At 37.3% G+C, this 22187-nt stretch overlaps 1 protein-coding gene across 20 annotated transcripts in view; it reads right to left on the reverse strand.

Annotated features, from left to right (window-relative positions):
• Positions 1-22187, reverse strand: part of PTPRD (protein tyrosine phosphatase receptor type D) — a 467311-nt gene that overhangs the window by 215173 nt on the left and 229951 nt on the right. For all 20 annotated transcript variants that reach the window (XM_080372008.1, XM_080372009.1, XM_080372005.1 and 17 more), the window contains exons 3-4: positions 11700-11845; positions 7382-7523 (exon numbers count right to left, since the gene is read on the reverse strand). In XM_080372008.1, coding sequence (XP_080228134.1) covers positions 7382-7523; positions 11700-11845 — 288 coding nt within the window. The remainder of the gene's footprint in view (positions 1-7381; positions 7524-11699; positions 11846-22187) is intronic.

The following is a 22187-nucleotide window of genomic DNA, read 5'->3' on the forward strand; positions in this document are numbered from 1 at the left end:
CATAGGTAATGTTCAGCCCTTTCTTGTAAAGATCTTTTGTAATATCATATCTGCATGCTGCTTAGATGTGGGTCAGTCTTTGAGGAACATCACAATGGCAACCTATTGTACGTAGCAGGTTATGGCTCTTCAGTTACGAAATCTCATTTTAATTCTGTGCTTACATCACCTGGCACTGGTTCTACAAGGACAGACTGGCAGAAGAAATATTCCCTCTCCCCCTCCTAAATATTCTTTCATTGTTCTTATTGTCACTTGTTTCTGACAGATCTCTGATTTGGGGATGATGATCTGGGAAAAGGGACTGAACCATCATAGGTATCAATAAGTGGGAAAAATCAAAAACCAAACATGTCTTTTAAAATTTATCTGTTCAAGAAGGCTCAGTTTGTATTTTCTGAGTGGCCAGCACATACCCACTATTATCAAAAATGCCTATAACACTATATGCAGTGATTAGATACTAGAACGGCAATACCCAAATGTGGGCCAGGCTAAAATTAGTCATTGAGCTGTTGTCTGAAAGTATTTAACAGGTGTACATTCTCAGCCAAAACTGTCCAGTGAAGAATCCTTTCAAGTTAATGGAACTGCTCTTCTTTTGTCTGGTATTATTTCAATACCCCTTCTCAGATCACAACTGTCAAGACATCTATCTATGAACTAGTCCCCATAAGTTTTCTTTTCAGAGATATATAATAAGAAAAAGTATGATATAGCCTAGCCAGCTTACTGATTTCAAGCCAGTGTTTATCTCTTAGGACCATTCATACTGCCTTATAGACATCAGATATAAATAATTTTCTACTACTGCTAATATTTCAAAAACTGAAACTGATCCTATGCACATGTACAAATATGTGAAACTGAACTGGATAATTTTATAGCATTGTAGGTGAAACAGAAGCTTGGCTGGACGAAATTCAGTGATATATGAAATTCAGTGAGGAGCAGAAGGAAATTAAAAAAAAAAACAAAAAAAAACTTTAGAAGGAAATAATGATACCTGGTAGTACTAGTTGGCAGCTAGAAAACTTTCCTCATGTATACTTATTGAGCAAATACAATTGAACAATCAATCCTGTTAAAAGAATATGTATTGCAAGAAAAGAGTTGACTGAAACTTCAGGAGTAAAAAAAAATAAAATTGTTTTTAGGGAACAAAGTTAGGATGAGTTCCTCAAAAAAATCTGATGACTATGGATACCTTCTGAAGACATCTTAAAAGGTCTTATAAGTTGAGCAGCCTACTCTTGAGTTTCCAAAGTAACTAATCTCTGAAAGTCTTGACTACAGGAATTTACATTGACAACCAAGATATTTGGAATTGCTGTTTCATTTTTTTGAAGTGAGTGCTCTACTTTTTAGAAGTTTTCTAACTTATAGCTTTATGTTTGTAATGACTATAGCACATTCTGTACAGTAAAATGGTGTGCAAGAAAACAAAGAACTTGTATATTTAAAATTAAGAAAAAAAAGTGTGACCAAAATATTCATTAATTGAGGAGAAGAGCATATTTGACATTTTTTTCATCTAGGAACATGAATGGAAATACAAAATGTATTAACTATTAAAAAAAAATGAGGTATGCCACTTGCCAGAAACTTTGTACAGTACTTACAGGAGTTATTTGATTATTTTCATATATTTTAAATTACTACAAACATAGCTTTTTAAAAAACAGAAAAGTCAACCAATGGGTAACTGTGAAATCTGTAAGATCAAGTGTAAATATCTCGGAGCTGAGCTCAATACCCCACATCATATATTTACAGTAATAGACAGTTATATCTTTACTGATTTGTTACAGAATTTATTCTAAACCATTAACGTTAGTTACCATGCATATGACTGCATTATAAAGAAACTTTAAAACACACAGCAACTTAGAAGTCAGCCATGGGAAATGGACCACGTATTTCACAAAATTACTCTTTTTGTATCCTGTTCTGGTTAGTGGTTAAATCCCACCACCTTGTCTTAATAATGATCCATAATTCATTAAGTATTTCTAATTATACTGAATGGAAAGAAAATGTGTTATTTATCCAACATACATTTGCATACCCGAAGTAAATATTTCAAAATAGTTACTAACATTACAAGTAAATATTTGTCACACTGTAGTACTTTGTAAGCCATTTCAAGAAATCCACATGCCATTCTACAACCTCCTGTAAGGGGTGGGGTTTTTTGAGCTTAAGTTTTATTGGCTACCTCTTCTTTTGTTTCACTACTTCACCAAATCCTTTTGTTTTGTTCCTTAATCTTCCTTGCACAGCTCCCCAGGAAAGACTTTACAACATAAACTCTGATGTACCATTTTCACAGCAGGAACAACAGTGTTCCTCTTCAAAAAGAGGCATAATAAAAAAGAAGACTGTAATGAACATGCTAATTCTGGTCACAAGGTGCTAGATACAGCATGATCACTGAAAGTTCAGGAAGTTTTGGGGAAAGATAATCCTTTGGCTCTTCAAAGGTCTTCTCATGCAATATACAAATGAGGTAAATGTCTTTCCAATGTATGAAGTTCTCGCACAAGTATTTTATTGCTTTCTTTGTTTCTATTCATTCCATTTTCAAAAGCCAGTCCTACTAGCAGCCCCCTGGCAATAATCATTGTGACTCTAAAGCAAACTGTTAGGTCAGATAAACACTGATATACATTGTTTATACAGCTCCAGCTGGAACACAGCAAATTTCTCCTACCATGCAGCTAATACCCAGAATAAGTACAGTCCTTCCTCCTATTCATCTAGAAACAAGAAGACATCCCACAGCACATTTTCCAAAACTATAGTTGTGCCACTCCATTTGTGTAATTTCCATGCCCTCAAAGATAGCTGTCCCAGATGACAGATTGCATCAAAATAGTTCCTTTCTTCTCATTTCAGTATTACTGGGTACAGTCAAAATAGAGAAATGAGCTCCTATTATCACTGAATCTGTTGCTAGCAGCAGAAACCAAAAATGCAGCACCTTGGATCCATTACCTCTGTTTTTTTGTGGGGATTTTTTGAACAGTTTTCTTTGTTTAAGCAGTGTGGAAATGTTCTGCACTTCTGAGAGTGTAATAAAAATAATCTCTCTCAATTATCTCAATCTCAATCTCTGTGTGTATCAATGGACAGGAAAACACTGTTCAGTAAATATTTCACTTTTTATTTTATGCAGCAGTGGCTGCTTGACATTAAATCAATCAGTTTCTAAAAAGCATAAAAAGGACTAACTGCCTTAGGCACTTCCCATACAAATTCTACTTTAATTCTTCCATCCTTATACAGTGTCCATACTATAAAGATGCCATATGTCAGTATGTTTATAATGCAGTGTGATCAGCAACAATAGAGAGGATTGTGGGCTAAGAAAACAAACTGCTTTCTGCTTAAGTGTCCTGTGTTGTCTCTCTCATTACTTTCCAGACAGCAAAGAAAAGAAAGCAAACAGCAGTGACAGTAGAATGTACTTAGATATTCAGCTTTACTGGACCTTCCCAATCCTTGCTTAAAACCTGCACTCTTCTATGCTGCAATCGTAGCCTGTCTGGGTAGGCAGTTGAAGCTAAGTTTCTTGAGGTCCTTATAGACTTGGCAGAACTTTAAGGAATAATAACAAAATAATAATTTACAAAATGAAAAGCAGGACTCCTTAAAATTAACAGTCACGGAATTGTTGCTGATTCCTCTGCTAGAGGGAGGCACCTAATTTCCTCCTTCCTGAACACTTTATATACTTACATATGATGCCAGAATCCTTGCTCTATAGCCATGAAAAATGTCAGTTATCCACCATTTGCAAGACCAAAAAACAATTAGGTGGCTTTAGCAAGAAATGAATGGACAATAAATGAAAAGCTATTCCACCTCCCATGTCCGCAGACTAGGTTAAGATTATACACTTTATTGTCTTTCATTATCTATTGAACACCGGCAAATTGGAATTAAAGTACTGTTCCACTCATAAGGTGCTCAGCACAAATATTTAAAATAAAAAGGTCCAAAACAAATAGCATTGACTTCTCTTGCTTGGAAGAAGACTTCCAGACTTTTCCTTACAAGCCTTGTTTCCCTTCAAATCCAGCATTTTCATGTGGGTGAAATCTGTCTTGGAGAGTAGCTGCCTGCTTTATATACAGAAAATCAAAAGTAGTTTCTATGTATCTCATACATTCACTCTTGGTCCAGACTGTCACAATATTCAGCCTAAAAGTTTAGCCTGTAATGTTTCCTGATTTACTTTGGTAAATACCTAATTTGTACTAAGGCCTTGAAACGTTATCATCTCTAGCTGCCTTTTCTGCCCTTTCTCCCTCTCACACTGCAAAGTTTCAGCACCCAGAAGCTAAGGACTTTCTTGATATTCATAGTTATTAGAGACCCAAGTACTACTGACTGGTCATAGTGTAGGAACCAAATGAAATGGTAAAATGTGTAGTGCATAGAACTACTCTTACTCTATACTACCACAGACAGAAAAACTGGCAAGTTTGGCTCTAAAAATTTTGCATACATAGGCAAAAACATTGCCTATTCTTTGTTGCACAAATGATTTGTAGCAGTTAAACTGGATATAGTGAAACAAACAAAAATGAATATAGGTAGATAATTCAAGTCCTGGGAACATCCTGATTTCATCAGTGTCCCACATCAGGGTCACAGTAATTGTGTGTTGAATTGTAGGTAAACTCTGACTTCCTCTCTAGGGTGCCCTCTTGCAAAAGGCACAAATGCCAAGCTGGGCCTGTGATAGCACCATTACGAAAATATTTGAAGAACATATGGAAGATATGCGTGTATGTTCTGCAATCCAGAGTCACACATGTGCCCCAAGGATAAGTAACGCCTAAGTGGACCACAGATCAAACTCAGTCCACCCTGTTTTGCATTTCATTATGTCTGTTAATTTCTGTTCACATCTATGATATATATTTATTCCTACAGCGGCTATGTGAGGCACAGAGGCACTCTTTCCCACAAAGACATAATCGATGGAGTGTTTTCTACAAGGCTATTGCAGAATGTACAAGATAAAGATTTGTGTAAGTTTGTAAAGCAGAAGCTTATAACAGAATTACTTCTCTTCCAGCTAATGCCCTTAGCACTGAACTATCTTGGAAAACTACAGCAAGTCATTGTACTTACAGCACATCAAAACTTTAATCCTGCCAAAATTTCCCTACAGTGCCCTGTTACTCTGCATGGCCCTTCCTGTCTTTGTTGTTACCCCTTTATCTAAATCTACAGTCCCAGTATGTTCATGAGTTCTCATTTCTTCCCAGTTTCAGATTAAATCCGCAATAATAATAATAATAATAATAATAATAATAATAATAATAATAATATATAAAATCTGCTCCTGGGGCCAAAGTATATTCCAGCAGTTGCAGAAGTCATCAGTATTATGGCTGGAAACAATACACAATCTTTCAAATTTCATGTTTTAATTAGACAATTACTTTTAATTAAATAAATGTATTTAAATTTTAGCTCCATAATTAACAAGGTGTGGGTTTTGTTCATCAGGCATTTGCATACGCATATCATTATCAATGGTTTTTAAAACAAGATCTGATGCTAGTATTATCTGAAGTAGCATTGAAGTATTTGAGTAACACAGGCAACAGAACCACATAAATGAAGAAATCAGTTAAAAAAAACAATAGGACAAGCAAAGAAACATATTTTGCAAGTCGGTCAGTCTTGATGCTTAGACAATTCTTTTGCCTTTTTCAACCACTGTGGCCGTAAGTAGAGAGATGGGGGCTGTTGCCTCTTTACTACAAATTCAAAAATGAGAACTTTGCTTGGTTTAGAACAGTATCTTTCAAATCACGTGCACGCACATTTCAAGTCCAGAGAGTCTTATAAATACATTTCAAGAAACCCTGAAGACAAAGGATACTACTTCTGAGTTTCCCCCTCCTTCCTTTTCCCATCTCCCTTTAATTTACAAAACTTTACATACAGTATGAAAATATCATTTTACATTCATTTTCAAAAACAGAAAGCTGTGCACGAAAAGCGCTTCTGCCAGTTAATAAAGGGAAAACCTTATCTTAGGGAGTTAAGAAGATGTCCATGGTGCTGTTAAAACATGAACCAATATTTCCATTTTCATTGGCTAGACCAGGAACAACTTTTAAAAGATTACAGAAGGAACAATCATGGCATTTTTTATTTTAAATATTATAAGGCTTTGCTTACTCCAGACTAAGAAAAGACTATGTATGCGCTTAGCCTTATTATTTGTTGTATATGTACATAGTGGTGTTAGTTGACTCCAGCAGTTAATAACAGGACTGTTCATACTCATTAAAATAGCTAATGACAGTATAGAAAAAAATCTTTCAGCTTTCTTATTATAAATAAAAACCCAACTTCAGAGAAAAATAAGAGAAGACTTCTTGTCACCCTACATTTGTTGGGATAGAAGGATTAAAAAATATTATTTAAATCATAAATTTCAAAAATTATCTTCTAAATTCTACAAAGCTGATTAATCATCCTCAACTCTTATAAACAGGCCCCTAGCAGTTAACTCTCTAAATCAAGTAATGCCATGTAGTATCACAATATAAGACAGTAATCTTTAGTCATAAAACCAACCCTGCAAATTAAAGAGTGTGATATTTCATGAAGTGTCTCCAAAACCAGTTTCCATACATCTTCAGGTGACAGAATGAAACATTCAGGTCATTTGACTACCAGTATTTACTCCTCTGAGTATTATCTAGACAGTAGACTTGGCAGTACATTCATATTCCTCCCCCCCCCCCCCCCCCCCCCCCCAAAGGATAGCTGAAAGAATCGATTTTTTCCTTTACTGTCTTCAAAAAATTCTTGCCGAAGTGAGACTACAACTCAGGTGATGCATATTTGAAATGGAAGAAGTCCTCCTTTTTTTATGTGTTATATCTTGGGGGGAAATCTTGTAGCAGTTTTATCCTCATCTAAAAATTATTTATGCAACTTTTCAAGGTCACTGTTAATTGGACAAATTTCTGTGTAAATGCTGATCACATAAAGCTAAGCCACCCAGGGCAGCACTAAAATGTAAATCAAATGTTTTCATAAAGCAGTGATTTTTAATTGATAATCAATATAATAATGTGTTGTACACAGAATCCCTGTTTCACTTACTTCTTACTTCTTTTCTCCACTGTAATCTCTCATACCCTGCATACTCACATTAATATTCTATGGTCCAAAATCAGAAACATGATACTCAAGTATGACGTTAAAAAGTTTGTATTTAACAGTATCAGGACTATAATTTGAAAATAACTGTACTTAACTTCCCTGGAGAGAAACTTCTACAGCAACACAGCAGTTTCAGCTCTATGAAGAAATAAATTAGTTATGTTTAGAAAGAACTTACCACGTAAAACAGTGAGTCTTGTGGACACACTTATTTCACCAACACTATTGGAAGCCACACATTCATAAATAGCTTCATCTCGTGGCGTGCGCAGTGGTTGTATTCTGAGAACTGACCCAGATCCATCATCAAACTCTATTACCTATAGAAGGAAACAAAAGCTGTCACAGATGTTGTTACAAATGCCTATCCCTCAGTTAATCTGTTCATGATTAATTAACCTGTTGGTATTTCTGTCATCAAAGCCAGGTTTGCTTTTGAAATATACATACCAGGACAAATACCAATCAAAAGGTTTTAAGTGGCAATACCTTGAAACATAGATTGCTGTTCAGTGACTGTTTGATGGCTGCTCTAAGATAGTTTCAAGAAAGGCAGAATGAAAAACAAACAACAGAAAAGCACTAGCTAACAACGGCTTAAGAAAGGATCCTGTTAACTTAATGCTCTTTTATCCTGAATTTGACCATCAGCCTCTCTCCATTCTCTTAGCTTAAGTAATCTACCTTCAAATGCCAGTTACATTAATTTTAATCACTGCAGGCTATGTTCCCACTCTACTAACGGAGTACAGTTCACTCATTCATTTAGCTCCAAAGTGAAAAAGGGTCAGCAATTTCTGAACAAGATGGGAGTACTCAGGTTAGCTATGCATATAACCCACAGAATCTAAGTAAATTTATCCAGCATTATATTAGAAAATATGTGTTGAGAGTTGTTGAGAGACTAAAGAATAAGGCTAAACTTTAAGATTTAGTTTTAAAATTGGAATATTTACACAATACTAACCCTCATATGAGAAAGAATTAATTGAATGTTTTTTATTTCCTTCTTGTTCTGCAGTCAGAATCATATTGGATTTGATGAGTGCTGCAAACTGCAGACATTGCAAAATCCTTCCTAATAATTAAGCAATAATATTAATCTATTTAATCTATGTTAAAAACAAAATATATCAACAGATGTTAGTAATACCATCAGGCAAATGACACTTGTTAAGAAAGGACAGTAACAATTTTTTTTTTTTTTCAAAATAATTAATATTTGGCCTTAATCTCTATGTACATGCATAAAACTATTAGATTACATGCCTATCACATACATTGGTGTCTGTACATCTAGTAATCTACTAGATCTCTACACTTGTTGAGAGTAAGAGAGAAATACAGTACACGGTTGGGAACTACAGTTATATGCCCATTCTCTTCCCATTTTCATTGTAGGATTTCCTCAGTTTTTTCTTAGCAGTGGGAGAGGTCTAAGCGGAAATAAATTAAAACCCCATTTTTTTTCTGAGAATAAACCAGTTTTATAGCCCACAGGCTGTATTACTTTTCCTTGTTCTTTAAGTAAAGCCATTGTCCCAAACATACCAAGACAACACAAAATCTCCATCTGACCTTAGCACAAACAAAAGAATAACCAGAACTTTTTACAAATTGACATTTATGAGGGAAAGGAAAATTTAACATCTTAAAACAGACAGACAAATAATTTGTAGATAAAAAATGAAAGCATGGGATCCAAATGATCACAACTGTTACACTTGAAGAGAATCATGGTTATGGTTTAAATCTGAATATTGACTAATTCTAGCTGGAGAGCCAATAGAAACTATTGCAGAAGATTGGTTGGGTAAATATTCCAGAGATTAAGTTTCAAGTCTGGTGGCTCCAAAATACATACCATAAAATGGATTTACTTTTCCTGTGATAAGTTCTCCCATTTTCTGCATATCACAGATAACTGAATCCTCCCTCTTCCCCATCAATTGAATTAGATATTTTTATTTTTTAAAGGCATGGAACTATGAACACAGGCAGCCTCATGCCAGAGGGTAAGAATGGTGCAATTTCTTAAACTTGTTTTTTCCACTTCTCTGTTTCTTTTTAAGTTCCTCTGAGAAAGACTTCTTAGTAACCTAAAGTGGATTTATCTAATTCATATTATTTGAATTGATTTGAAGCAAGAGGAGAAAAAAGAATACCCCTGTATCATATTCATTCATAGTACATACTTCCATTATAAATAAAAGGTGAAAGATTAACAGTGAAGTCCCACAAGATCTTATTGGAGCCTTCAATTTCAGAAAAAAATGTACAGCTCTCACCACTAATCTCACTCAGTTGTGAGAATGAGCCTGTGAGCAAGAACATTCCACATTTTACGATAATAATCTTCAAACATCTAACAGGCTATTGTCAGGAGAGAGGGAATAGACTGTTAGTTCCCCCATTGCTAGATAAGACAATTGCTATGTAGAAGTTCCAGAAAAAAAGTTCAGAGTCCACGAGGGGAAAAAAAAATATAGTAAGGTTTATGAAAAACTGTAGGAGGGTGTCAGTGTTTATTTGAGGGGTAAAAACCCACCAAAGTAGCCCCCAGCATTCCTGAGAAAGAATGTGGATTCGATGGCCTGCTGAAGTCCCTTCCAGCTGTATTTAGTAGGCTTCTATGAAGACAGGTGTCCCGCTAAAAAATTTTCATCCCTTGTAATGCCTAAGTAATCAAACTCAGACAAACACATAAAATATCAATGTAAAACAAGAGGAAAAGAAGCCCAACTAACTATTTTCTTACTGGTACAGTTTACATTCTCAGGAATTTCTTGTTTCCCAAATCTTGCATGTATCCTTTTGAATCTCATTTCTACTGCTCTGTTCTTATCTAGGGTCTCTACGACAGGAATTATTGGCCTTTGGACATAAGGAAAGCTTCTTAAAACTTCGATTTTCTCTGCACATTATATAACTACTCTGCCCAGGGTTTATAATAAAAATTATAAAAACCTTGGTGTTTTCTATTTCTGTGAATTATGTTCCATCTCACTTGGCTATACAGCTTGTTCAACAGTCCATTAAAGGCTTTTTTAAAACATTTTAAATTATTTCTAACAGTTCCATTTAAATATTTTTAATGGAAAGAAAATTACTTTATTTTTGCTTATTCTCCTAGAAACAGGTACATAGGTACATAGAAAACAATATATGAAACAAATATAGCAAGACATACTGCAAAATAAAACTGAATCAACACAGTAAACATGTACATGCCCAGAATTTCACTGTTTAGAACTGACCTTGAGTGAAAATTTTGTGACCAGAAGAGGATAAACCATGTAGAATTTATGATAAAATTTCTATGCTAATCACTCTAGCCAATTAAAGTTCTGCATACACCCTACAAACTGCAACCAGTTCTTGGCACTAGCAGGTCACACTGAAATCCATGCTTTTATTTCTCACATTGTAGTAAATACACAAGCAAAGAATTATACTGGTTAATGAACAAATTCTAATCCCTTTAAACATTTATTGAATAAAAAAGGAATAAAAGAAATTTAGTTTATACAAGAAATGCAATTCTTTTCTGCTGATGTAAATCTAACTTGAAGGACAGGGCAAGCAATCTCCCCAACTACTACTAAAACTTAACCCAGAAGATTTCAGTATTTAGTCAACTTTTAATAGGTATGTCTTAGATCATTCACTCATAAAATACATCACAACTGTTCTATATACAAACCAGTAATCTTCCAAACAGTAGTTTCCCTAATGCAGAAATCTTTTACCTAACATTGAAAATAGTGAAGAAACACAGTGAAAATTAAACATTCTTAGTGCCACTTTTGGTATCCTTTTCACAAGCCTTATCCCATTTTCTCATTTTTCAGTTCATGTTAAAGGTCAATCTGTATTTTATATTAATTCTTCCTGACACTAAGAAAGGGAATAATATTTGTTGTCTTATTTCTCCCAAATAACCAGTACCCTTTGAACAAATTATCTCCACTTTTTCCTTTAATTGAAGGTTGTGGAGAGAAACAGCTTTCTCTAAAGCCTTTTCCTAGGTTCTTGTTCGAAAAGAATCAAAGGAAAGGAATTTTACATTTCCTCTTTAGCAGCAGGAACTACAATGTCCCTTTCAACTCTCTCTGCAACAGTGACAGCAGAAGAGTAGCAGCCCTGGTCTGTTCAATGCATACTATCACAATAGGAGATGGCTCTCTCTGGAGATAGCAATCATCGCTCAAGTAACTTCCCCCCATCTCCTTCATGGAAAAGATAGCAGGCTAAACAGAAGCGTGTCAAGGCTTCCCAGTTAGATCATGCTAATGATCATACTAAACGTAGTGATCTTTAACAGTGCTATGTATAACCACTCTGCAACATAAAAACTTCCTGAGACTGCTCCCTCCAAGTTATCCCTGATAGTCATACCTATATGCTTAATCACTGAAAATAAAGCACACTTATTGGGATTTGAAGTGAGGTTGGAATTAATGTTTTTCAGAGGAACAGAACAATGGACCTAATACCTCAAATCTCTGATTGCTGACTTTCTTTCCCTTTTTGTTCCAGACGATTTTAGGTCTTGGATCTCCTGTGGCTTGACAGATGAATGAGGCAACTCCTCCAGAAACTCCTGTCTGGTCAACGGGAGTTCTTGTAAACTTTGGTGGTGCTGAAAAAAAACAAAAAATAACAAAATTAATCTAAGTAGCAACCATAAAAAATAAGCCATGCCAAGATTTCAAAATGAAAAAGGAGGAAATATTTTGTTTTTCCAGTGACAATATTCTCCTGCAAAAGGAAGTATTAAGAAAAAAATAACTAAGGGAAAGTACTTACAGATTTTACTAGTGAAATGTATATTAAAAAGGAAATCTGATAGCATCAGAATAGCAAGATCACACATTATATTTTATCACCATTATAAATAAAAAATCAGATTTGTCTTCTGTTGCAAAATGAGCTTATCAGCTGGAATAAGATCATGATTCATGACTTAATGTTATGATCACAAGATGTCATGAAAACAGAATTCCCACCTTTGAGCGATTAAAATCAGTGACACTTAGGAGAAAGTATTTTTAAGTTTGCAGTGGTGGAGGTAAATGACTATGTATTAGGAGATCATGCAGGAAGGACTATAACAGATTTATGCCTGGGCAGTTTCACACATAGCTCCTGTTTGGTCCCAAATTATTCTACTCTGTCAAAAAGAAGTGAGAAAAGATCCAATTATTGTAACAACAGGAGAGGAGAGAAAAATAGACAAATCATTTTAGAAGCAGGAAAAGGCATTTTAATTATTGTCTTTCCTTTTATTTCTGTTAAAACTTATTTAAAATTCATTTATCAGCCTTGTGGTGAAACAAAGCTTTTGAACTTACACCAACACAAGACATGACTTCTAAAGACTTAATATAAAAATCTATGAATGATGTCTAACCACAGTACAGATATGTTGAAGAGTTACTGTAAATATTTACATAATTCTCTTTCTTAGCTGTGATTTTTTTAGTAATCTGATACACTTCATGCTGATTTGAATTATACAAATACTTAGGGGCAATAAGTTATGAAAAATCCAGACCTTGCTGTATGTAGTTGCTCTAAAGCAGCTGTTGCAACTGACTTTTGCTCTCAATTTCAACTTTCAGCAGTCAGATCCTTCCTGTTCTCAACCTCTTCACTCTTCTTCACTTTCCTCTCTTAGTTCTGACAGGTATGTACCTGTCTCACACTAGCCTTCATTTCTAAGTTGCTTCTCTTCTCTTCTCTTCTATGTCTAACAGCTTATTCTGCTGAACTGGTCTTTCCACAGCTAATACCTTCTTGTCAGCATGTTTATTTAAATGTTAGAAACCCAGCAGACTGCAAGTATGCACATATGTAACACTGGAAGAAATCCTGAAATAATTTAAAATGTCAAGGAAATATGATGTAGCCATTATTACTAAACAAACTGAACATATTGTTCTTATGTTGCTACATTAAGTATGAAAGCATACAGATTGTCCTAAGTTTATGAAATGAAATGAGTTTTTATACTCTACCCCTAATGTATAACATACCAAAATCAAAGATATTTTTGGAAAAATGCAGTAAAAATCTAATGTTCCTGAAAATCTGCATGCTTTTTTCTTTAACAGAAAAGTCAGGCAGAATTTTTATTGCTCAACTTTTCAAAACTTCTCTTGATGTCAAAAAATGCCCAAACTATGGCAAATAAAACACACTTCAAGGAAAGAAACTAAAAATCTTTTCCCAATGCACAGCTTTATGCCTGGACCACAGAAAAGAGGGAAATGTATTCTGATGAAGAGTATCTGGGTTTCACCAAAACTGCTAGCTTTCAGTCCTCTTCTATACATGTATTAACTCAGCACTCTGATATGTCAAGAGACATGACTGAATCTGATATGCTGATATTCTGTGGCACAAGTTGCAATTGTGTGCCGTCAAGTGAAAAATGATGCATCGCCATTCTCCTTTTATTCTCTGACATTGTGTGAATTCAGTGTTTAACCTCAAACCAACGAAAGACAGTCAGTGCATGGGCAAGTCCATCAGCACAGAGTAACTGCATAGTAGCTCATAAGCAGCTTTTAATTCTAAATTCATGCCTCACTCATATATTCAGTGACTGCTGAACTGATAAATTCAGCATCAATAAAGTACCTTACTTCCTTAGAGACAAGGCCTATTTTGGAATATTTGCCAACCTTGCCATGCATTACAAGGGTCAAGGAGGGAAATCAACTCAATTTAAGAACCGTGCTGTGCATACATTCCTGCAACACTTTACTTAATTATATTGGGACCAGGAGAACTGCAAGATTTTTAAACAACAAAAAAGATTATAAACACAACCAAACCAAACCAAGGAAAGACCATGCTGAGCTATGCTAAATTAGCTCTAAAAGTGTGTGTGTGTGTATGTGTGTGTGTGGGGGAGGGGGGGGGGAAGAATAAAACAAACGAAAACAACAAGACTCCAACAACTAACCAACCAACCAAAAACACCCACCATATACTACCATTTGGTTTTATGTCACTGCCAATCACCATGATATCTATCGTTGTCATGCTTTTACCAATATGCAATACATAGTATTACGGAATCACAAAATCAGAGAATGGTTAGGGTTGGAAAAGACCACTGGAGATCATCTAGCCCAACACCCTGCTACAGCAAGTTCTCCTAGAGCAGGCTGCACAGCCACATCCAGGTGGATTTTGAATGTCTCCACAGGAGGAGAATCCACAGCCTCTCTGGGCAGCCTGTTCCAGTGCTCTCTCAGCCTCGAAGTAATAAAGTTCTTCCTCATGTTCAAATGGAACTTCTTGCGTTGCAGTTTGTGGCTGTTACTTTCTGTGCTGTTGCTTGGTGTTACTGAAAAGAATCTGGCCCCATCCTCTTGACACTCCCCTTAAGACATTTGTAGATGTTGATAAGATCCTCTCTCAGTCTTCCCTTCTCCAGGCAAAAAAGGCCCAGCTCTCTCAGCCTTTCCTCGTAAGAGATATGCTCCAGTCCCCACATCGTCTTTGTAGCCTCCGCTGGACTCTCCCCAGTAGTTCCCTGTCTCCTTTGAACTGGGGAGCCCAGAACTGGACACAGCACCCTATGTGCAGCCTCACCAGGGCAGAGCAGAGGGACAGAATTACCTCCCTCAACCTGCTGGCCATGCTCCTCCTCATGCACCCCAGGATGCCACCGGCCTTCTTGGCCACCAGGGCACACTGCTGGCTCATGGGCAACTGGCTGCTCACCAGCACTCCCAGGCCCTTCTCCACAGAGCTGCTGTCTGGTAGGTCAGCCCCAGCCTGTGCTGGTGCGTGGGGTTGTTCCTCCCCAGGTGCAGGACCCTACACTTGCCCTTGTTGAACTTCATGAGGTTCCTCTCCACCCAGCTCTCCAGCCTGTCCCGGTCCTGCTGAATGGCAGCGCAGCCTGCTGGGGTATCAGCCACTGCTCCCAGTTTAGTGTCACCAGCAAACTGGCTGAGGGTGCACTCTGTGCCTGCGTCCAGGTCCCTGATGAGCGAGTTGAACAGGACTGGAGCAGCACTGACCCCGGGCACAGCGCTGGCCTCAGCCTCCAGCCAGGCTCTGCGCCGCTGATCACAGCCCCCCGGGCTCTGCCGTCCAGCCAGTTCTCAACCCACCTCTCTGTCCGCTCACCTGACCCACACTGCCAGAGCTAATAACGATTAATGATAACAATAATTTCAAAAAGATAAGTAAAGGAGAGTCCCTTCACTCCTGATCAGATACTCAGAGACAAATTCTCCATTACTGCAGTGCAGGTAGACACAAGAGCCTGCACTAATTTGCACCATGTGACAACTTACCTTTCTCATTACTGCTGAATACAAATAAACAAACTCCCCTTCAACTCCAACACTCTGCAAACTGTACGCCTTTTTAACAAATAATGCATAGAGGAATATATATATTTTCCACCAAACTTGACAGCTGTTACAGGTACAAAACTTTTCTGACAATTTCTTCATCTAGGACTGAGCCAAACCTGGTAAAGGACTACCACTGCTTTAACCCTTTATAAACTGCTTACTGGCTTCTGCAGAGCTGTATCTATGCAGTAGAGTTACAGAAATAGGGCTGAATACCTCATGTGGCTTTGGTAGTGACCTGAAGAACAGTGTTTTGTAGTCCTACTGGCCAACAATTAGTAAAGTTTGTTAATTAACACCACTTGCAATTAAGTGTTAGAGGCAAAAGACAAGCACGTCTGTTACGTAATGACACAATTCCCTATTTGTAACCATTTTTTCAAGAAAAACAAACTTTTAGGGTTGTATGTAAAGGCCACATTATTTTATATGAAGATTGATATTATCTATCTACATCAACATAAAAGCTTCACATTCCAAACAGAAACAAACAATGGTAACGTTTCTGTTTTACTTAGACCATGGTCTAGCTGGAAAAATAATGTATGTGGCTAGTCAAAGTTTCATTTTGTATAAATAAATAATTCCTGCAAAACAACACTGGCACAACTCTTCCTCCAGTGCCTAATTTTGAAAGTAAGGCAGTTACCTTTGAGGTATCATATGATATCAGAGAAGGCCAAATTACCATTAGAACATAGATAATTTTATCTGAAACAGGAAAATTAAGTAGTCCTGCACAATTCAGACATTTTAATGCATACAAAGGTGGTTTTCAAAAGTTCATCTTTAAATTCATGAAATTAAAATTTAATTTGGCAAACAGGTTATACTCTCTGCTTCACACTTAGCAGCTGCACCAGAACAATAATAACATCTGCATGTTTAACTGGTCTTGTGAGGACAAACTCATTTATGGTCAAGAGATGCTCAGACTATGGTGACAGACGCCAGCCATAGAGAAAGATAGGTATTATGTAATCCATCTTCTTTTCATTATTCAGTTAACATGTTCTTCTCCTTACATATAAAGTGACCATCACCAACATAAAGGTATGTGAAATCATAACCCAGCAGAACCAAAAATGAAAAGTAGTATTAGTTGCCCTTATCTTTATAAAGGTTGTTAATGAAGGTTTGACACAAATTATCTCCACAATTAATGTTGTCAGTTTCTTGACATTGATTCTGACCTAAGCTGCTAGACACTCTGACAGCAAACACAATTACACTGCACACACAGTTGTACTTATTAACGAGGGCACTCTTGATTGAGAACTGACAACTACTTTCAATGTCCCTTAACAACAGCAGTGCAGAACCCAACAAAAACTCTCTGGAGCACACTTCATTAACCACAGTAACAATCTATATGGGAAACTTCCACTGCAATTAAATCTGCCAAAAAAATTCAGATGTAATAGGTTGCTAACTACGATATCACAGCCTTTCAACACTTCTCAAATTCTGCTTGCTCACATTTCAATAAAGCTGCAACTAAAATAACAGAAGTGTAATTAAAATATCAGAAGTAAAATCCAGTTAAAATCAGCACCTCATATTTCTGGACTTGAACTCTCTTGTGGGCACCATCAAAACTGCAGTAACACACAAACAGCACAAGTTTTGTTTATTTCAGCTTTTTTATCTACCAGTGCATACTCAGATATTTGTGCCAATACTGAACATTGATACCTTGTCAAGGAAAAAAATAACAACATAACAGGAGATTTTCATCACTTGGACTTATGGAGAGTACCACATGATTTGTCATCTAAGGCCTGAGGGTTCCCACTCTCTGCTGCTTGTTGTGCACTTCTTGTTGGGACTTCTGAGAAGCTCCGGTGACAGCTATGAAACTACTCCAAATGACACTCTAATAGATGAAGGAAAATTAAATTTTACTGTTAGTTCACCTTAACTATATTAAGCTTCAATGTTTGTTTTAATTAGTTTAAAGCCATAGATGTTAGACAGCTGACAAGCAGTCAAGCTGTCCCCCCATGGGGCACAGGAACTTCTTTACCATTCTCCAGAAAGAAGCAGTCCTTCTTCACATACTGAGGCTCCATGAAGTATATTTATAACATGACACTAAAATAACTCACTTGGATTGGAATATTTTCATAGTTCTGCATGAACATAATGCATCTCTTTCTTCTCTTTTTGCATTTCCACAATGCCTTTTGTAAGTTTAAGTACAATTCTGAAGTTTGCTTACAAGCCTATCTTTACATTTTCAAATTTTCTGCAATGCACAGTGTCAGTTTCCTAGGCTGACCATTGGGTTTATTCTTCCCTGAAATACAAAATCAAATTACATACTTACAAGCAGGGCCTTACAGGCAGAACAGGTAGGTTACATTTTCTAAAAGGTCTAGCGGTAAAATAGCACATTCCTAATTTGTACCTCTAGGCTGTGCAAACCTTGGTACCAGCTCATTTCATTGTGGATTATGCATGGTTTTTTAGGGATAGATATTATATGAGCTCTAGGGACGTGGGAGGAATACAAAACAACACAGACAGCAGTACACATTTACTTGCCAACTGACATCATCATATCTCACTCACCCCCCCGCCTTGGAGAAAGAAAAAGGCTTTCACAAATATGAAGAACCTATGTAAAAAAAATTGTGGAAAAGCCTATTATTAATACTATAGACCAATATGTTTATACCCTAACTGGGATAAGGCTGAAGAATTTATTGCTCTGTTTTTTCTGTTAAAACCTGTTGCAGGCAACCTGGTAACAATTTTAGTTATTTCATGACAAATTAGGACACTTACTGTAGAACCAGCCATTAACTACTGACTTGGCAGAGCACCATCGTGCTAAGCGTAACAGGAAGCTGATGGGTCATCAGTGCCAACCTTCTTGATGATCAGAAGGAGAAGGCTCCTGAAACCAGACCTACTGCCACCCCTATCTAATCTTACCTCCAACCCTCAAGCTGCGCATGCAGCTTTACCTGCCACTGTTAACACACCCATTACCTTCACTACAAATCACACCTTTTATTAGTGCGATTTTTTAATATTTATTAGTTATTATAAATATCACTACAGAAAATGAGACTTTACAGAATTGTTTTTAAGTCTCCCCTTATTTATTCCAGTGTGCCTTCAGTTGTTTCTGCACAAGAACTCACGTTTACACTAGTTTAAGAGAAGAGAATCAGGAGGCTCGGTTCTAGTATTTGATTAACCTGAGCACTGAAAGATTAGGCGCAGAATTAAGTACCCATTATGCAGTTAATGTAGAGAGCAAGAATTCTCTTTTTCTCTTTCCCATGACTATAGGAATTTCAACACTAAATTTAACCAAACTGCACATATAAGTTATACACTAGCAAATGCATTCAAATGACAAATGCAAAACAACATAGGTGTAAGTTTGTGCATATACACAGTATTTATCACATACAGTATATGTAAAATAGGGATGGGGTTTCATCCACCTTAGTTAGAAAGAGCAACTTGCTAGTTAATCCATTACTAAGCCTTCTTCCAGCAGCAAATGAAACCCATGAAGCCTCCTGAATTTAAAAGGTTAGTGACGTGCAACACTTCATCCCCAAGGAACATTACATAACCTTGTCATATCCACTAATTTAATGAAAGGAAATTCCGCTTCAAAGCTTTCTGTTGCGCCTTTTTCAAATTTGAGTGTCTGCAGACTGCATATGAATTATTTGGTAACTGAGAGCTGACACCCTTTTTCAATGTGCAAAGTCACAGCAGTGGATCTTAAAATGCCAGGCAAGCTGATCTCTTTCTACAGGAGTTTTGCTCTAAAGAAAAGGGGCAATAACCAGTTCCTACATGTAAGAGTTTCAATTAGTGAGTGAAAGTATCTATGTTGTGACAAGTTTGATGGCCTTTATTGGTGTTTCAGTCTTATTAAAAACCTCAGAATGTAAATACCAAAACCAGGACTAGTAAAAATAAAATTGGGGCATGGTAACAACTGAGTGAAGCTTCCACTCATTTTTTATTTATCTAAAAAAAAGAAAATGCATAGTTGGCTATTTACACACAGGATAGATTACTAATGAGCAACTATGAAAACAAAATCACCTTTCTAATAAGACTGAGTCAAAAAGAAACCATCAAACTCTACACACTAAACATAGTTGTGTTGATACTTGACAAGGAACTGATTCAAGAAAATTCTCATAACTCCTTATGAAGTAGAAGAGAAATATAAAAAAAAATCTGCCTGAGAATCATAGAATAGTTTGGGTTGGAAGGGACCTTCAAAGATTATCCAGTTCCAACTCCCCTGCCATGGACAGGGATGCCTTCCACAAGCCCAGGTTGCTCAAAGCCCCGTCCAACCTGGCACTGAGCCCTTCCAGGGATGGGGCATCCACAGCTTCTCTGGGCAACCTGTTCTAGTGCCTCACCACCGTCACAGTAGAGAATTTCTTCCTTATATCTAATCTAAATCCACCCTCTCTCAGTTTAAAGCCATTATCCCTTGCCTTTCTAAACTTCATAGATTCTACATGCCCTTCTAAAAAGTCCCTCTCCAGCCTTCCTGTAGGCACCCTTTAGGAACTGGAAGGCCTCTATAAGATCTCCCTGGACCCTTCTCCAGGCTCAATAACCCCATCTCTATCAAGCCTGTCTTCACAGGAGGCGTGCTCCAGCCCTGTGATCATCTCTGGGGCCCTCCCCAAACTTGTTCTAACAGGTCCATGTCCTTATGCTGGGGGCCCCAGAGCTGAATGTGGTACTCCGGGTGGGGTCTCACAAGAATGGAATATAGGGGAAGAATCACCTCCTTCAACCCGCTGGGCATGCTTCTTTTGATGCAGCCCCACATACAGTTAGTTTTCTGGGCTGAAAGTGCACATTGCTGGGTCACATTGAGCTTCTGTCCACCAGCACCCACAAGTCCTTCTCCTCAGGGCTGCTCTCAATCCAGTCTCCACCCAGCCTGTACTGATACTGGGGGTCACCCCAACCCATGTGCAGGACCTTGCACTTGTCCTTGCTGAACTTCATGAGGTTTGTACAGGCCCGCCTCTCAAGCCTGGGAAGTTCCCTGTGGATGGCATCCCTTCGCTCCAGCATGTCACCTGCACCACATAGCTTGGTGTCATTGGCAAACTTGCTGAAGGTGCACTCAACCCCACTGTCGATGTCACAAAAATGTTAAAGAACACTGGACTCAGTACAGACCCCTGAGGAACCCTGCTCATCACCAGTCTCCACTTGGACACTGAGCCATTGACCACAACTATTTGAGTACAACCATCCAGCCAATTCCTTGACCACTGAGTAGCCCATCCATCAAATCCATGTCTCTCCAGTTTAGAGACAAGGATGTCATGTCGGACAGTGTCAAAAGCTTTGCACAAGTCCAGGTAGATGACGTCTGTCACTCTTCCCTGATCCATCCATGCTGTAACCCCATCCTAGAAGGCCACATTTTTCAGGCATGACTTGCACTTAGTGTAGCCATGCTGGCTCTCACCCATCACCTCCTTATTTTCCATATGCCTTAGCATAGTTTCCAGAAGGATCTGGTCCATGACCCTGCCAGGCACTGTGGTGAGAACAGACCACATAACTTGCTTTCATCTAAGTATCATCTTTCTTTTCCAACACTGACTTGTTACCAATACATCAACTCACCAGCACACCAAAGGGGAAAAGCATTCTGTTACAATCTGCTACTGTGCTCTGTGAAGGTGACCTAAGATCCATGTCCTTTGTACAACATGCCTATATGGGTGAAACACCTTAATGTTATCCACTTACTGAAAAATCATCCCTAGCTCAAGCTAGCTGAAGGTAAAAGCAAGAAAAAACTATAAAACTCAAAATACATATGTTATCAAAGTTTATAAGGACATGTGTGATAGAAAATTTGAAGGCATTCAGTCTTTCTATTGCAGTTACCAAAACCAAAAGGCCTTCCTTCTCCTCTTGGGTCCATAGAAGGTGAAAAGGCACAGTTTAGGGACCAAGCCCTTGGCCAAATACTAGTCCTCAGTCTTTGTTCTCACCAGACAAAGATTATACCCAATCTGTTTCTTGGGTATTTGAAGGTGACTTTTGGATTCATCAAACCCATCTCAAATATAATAACTTACCTTCAACTTAGTGACAAGGTGGTTTATATCTTCTCATCTTTTGAAGCATTATGTCCTGTTCTGGTGGTAACCACATACCTTTATACCTCTTTTTTTTTTTTTTTTTTTTTTTTTTTTTTTTTTTTGGGGGGGGGAGGTGTAAACTATTAAACCGCTGAGAGGCAGACTGATTACTTGAGACAAATGTGTGTGTGCAACTAATCAAATCTTGCAGCCCATATGAACAAATACAGTCTGGGGAATGAAGGTGTTTAAGATTACTTTCTACTTGCAAACCAATGGCATAACTTGATGTTTAATAAAAAGACTATAACAGTAAGATTGTTATAAAATAAAATTAAAAAAATACTTGTTAGTAGAGACTTATAAATCCATCTTTGCTTTTTTCTGCTACAACTAATTAATCCCAGAACTTGATAAACACCTCTCTCTCTCTCTCTTCGTTGTAAAACAACATTTACCATTTGCTTACAACAATTGATTATACAAAACC

The sequence above is a fragment of the Falco punctatus genome (assembly GCF_963210335.1).
Source record: "Falco punctatus genome assembly, chromosome: Z".
NCBI classification, from domain to species: domain Eukaryota; kingdom Metazoa; phylum Chordata; class Aves; order Falconiformes; family Falconidae; genus Falco; species Falco punctatus.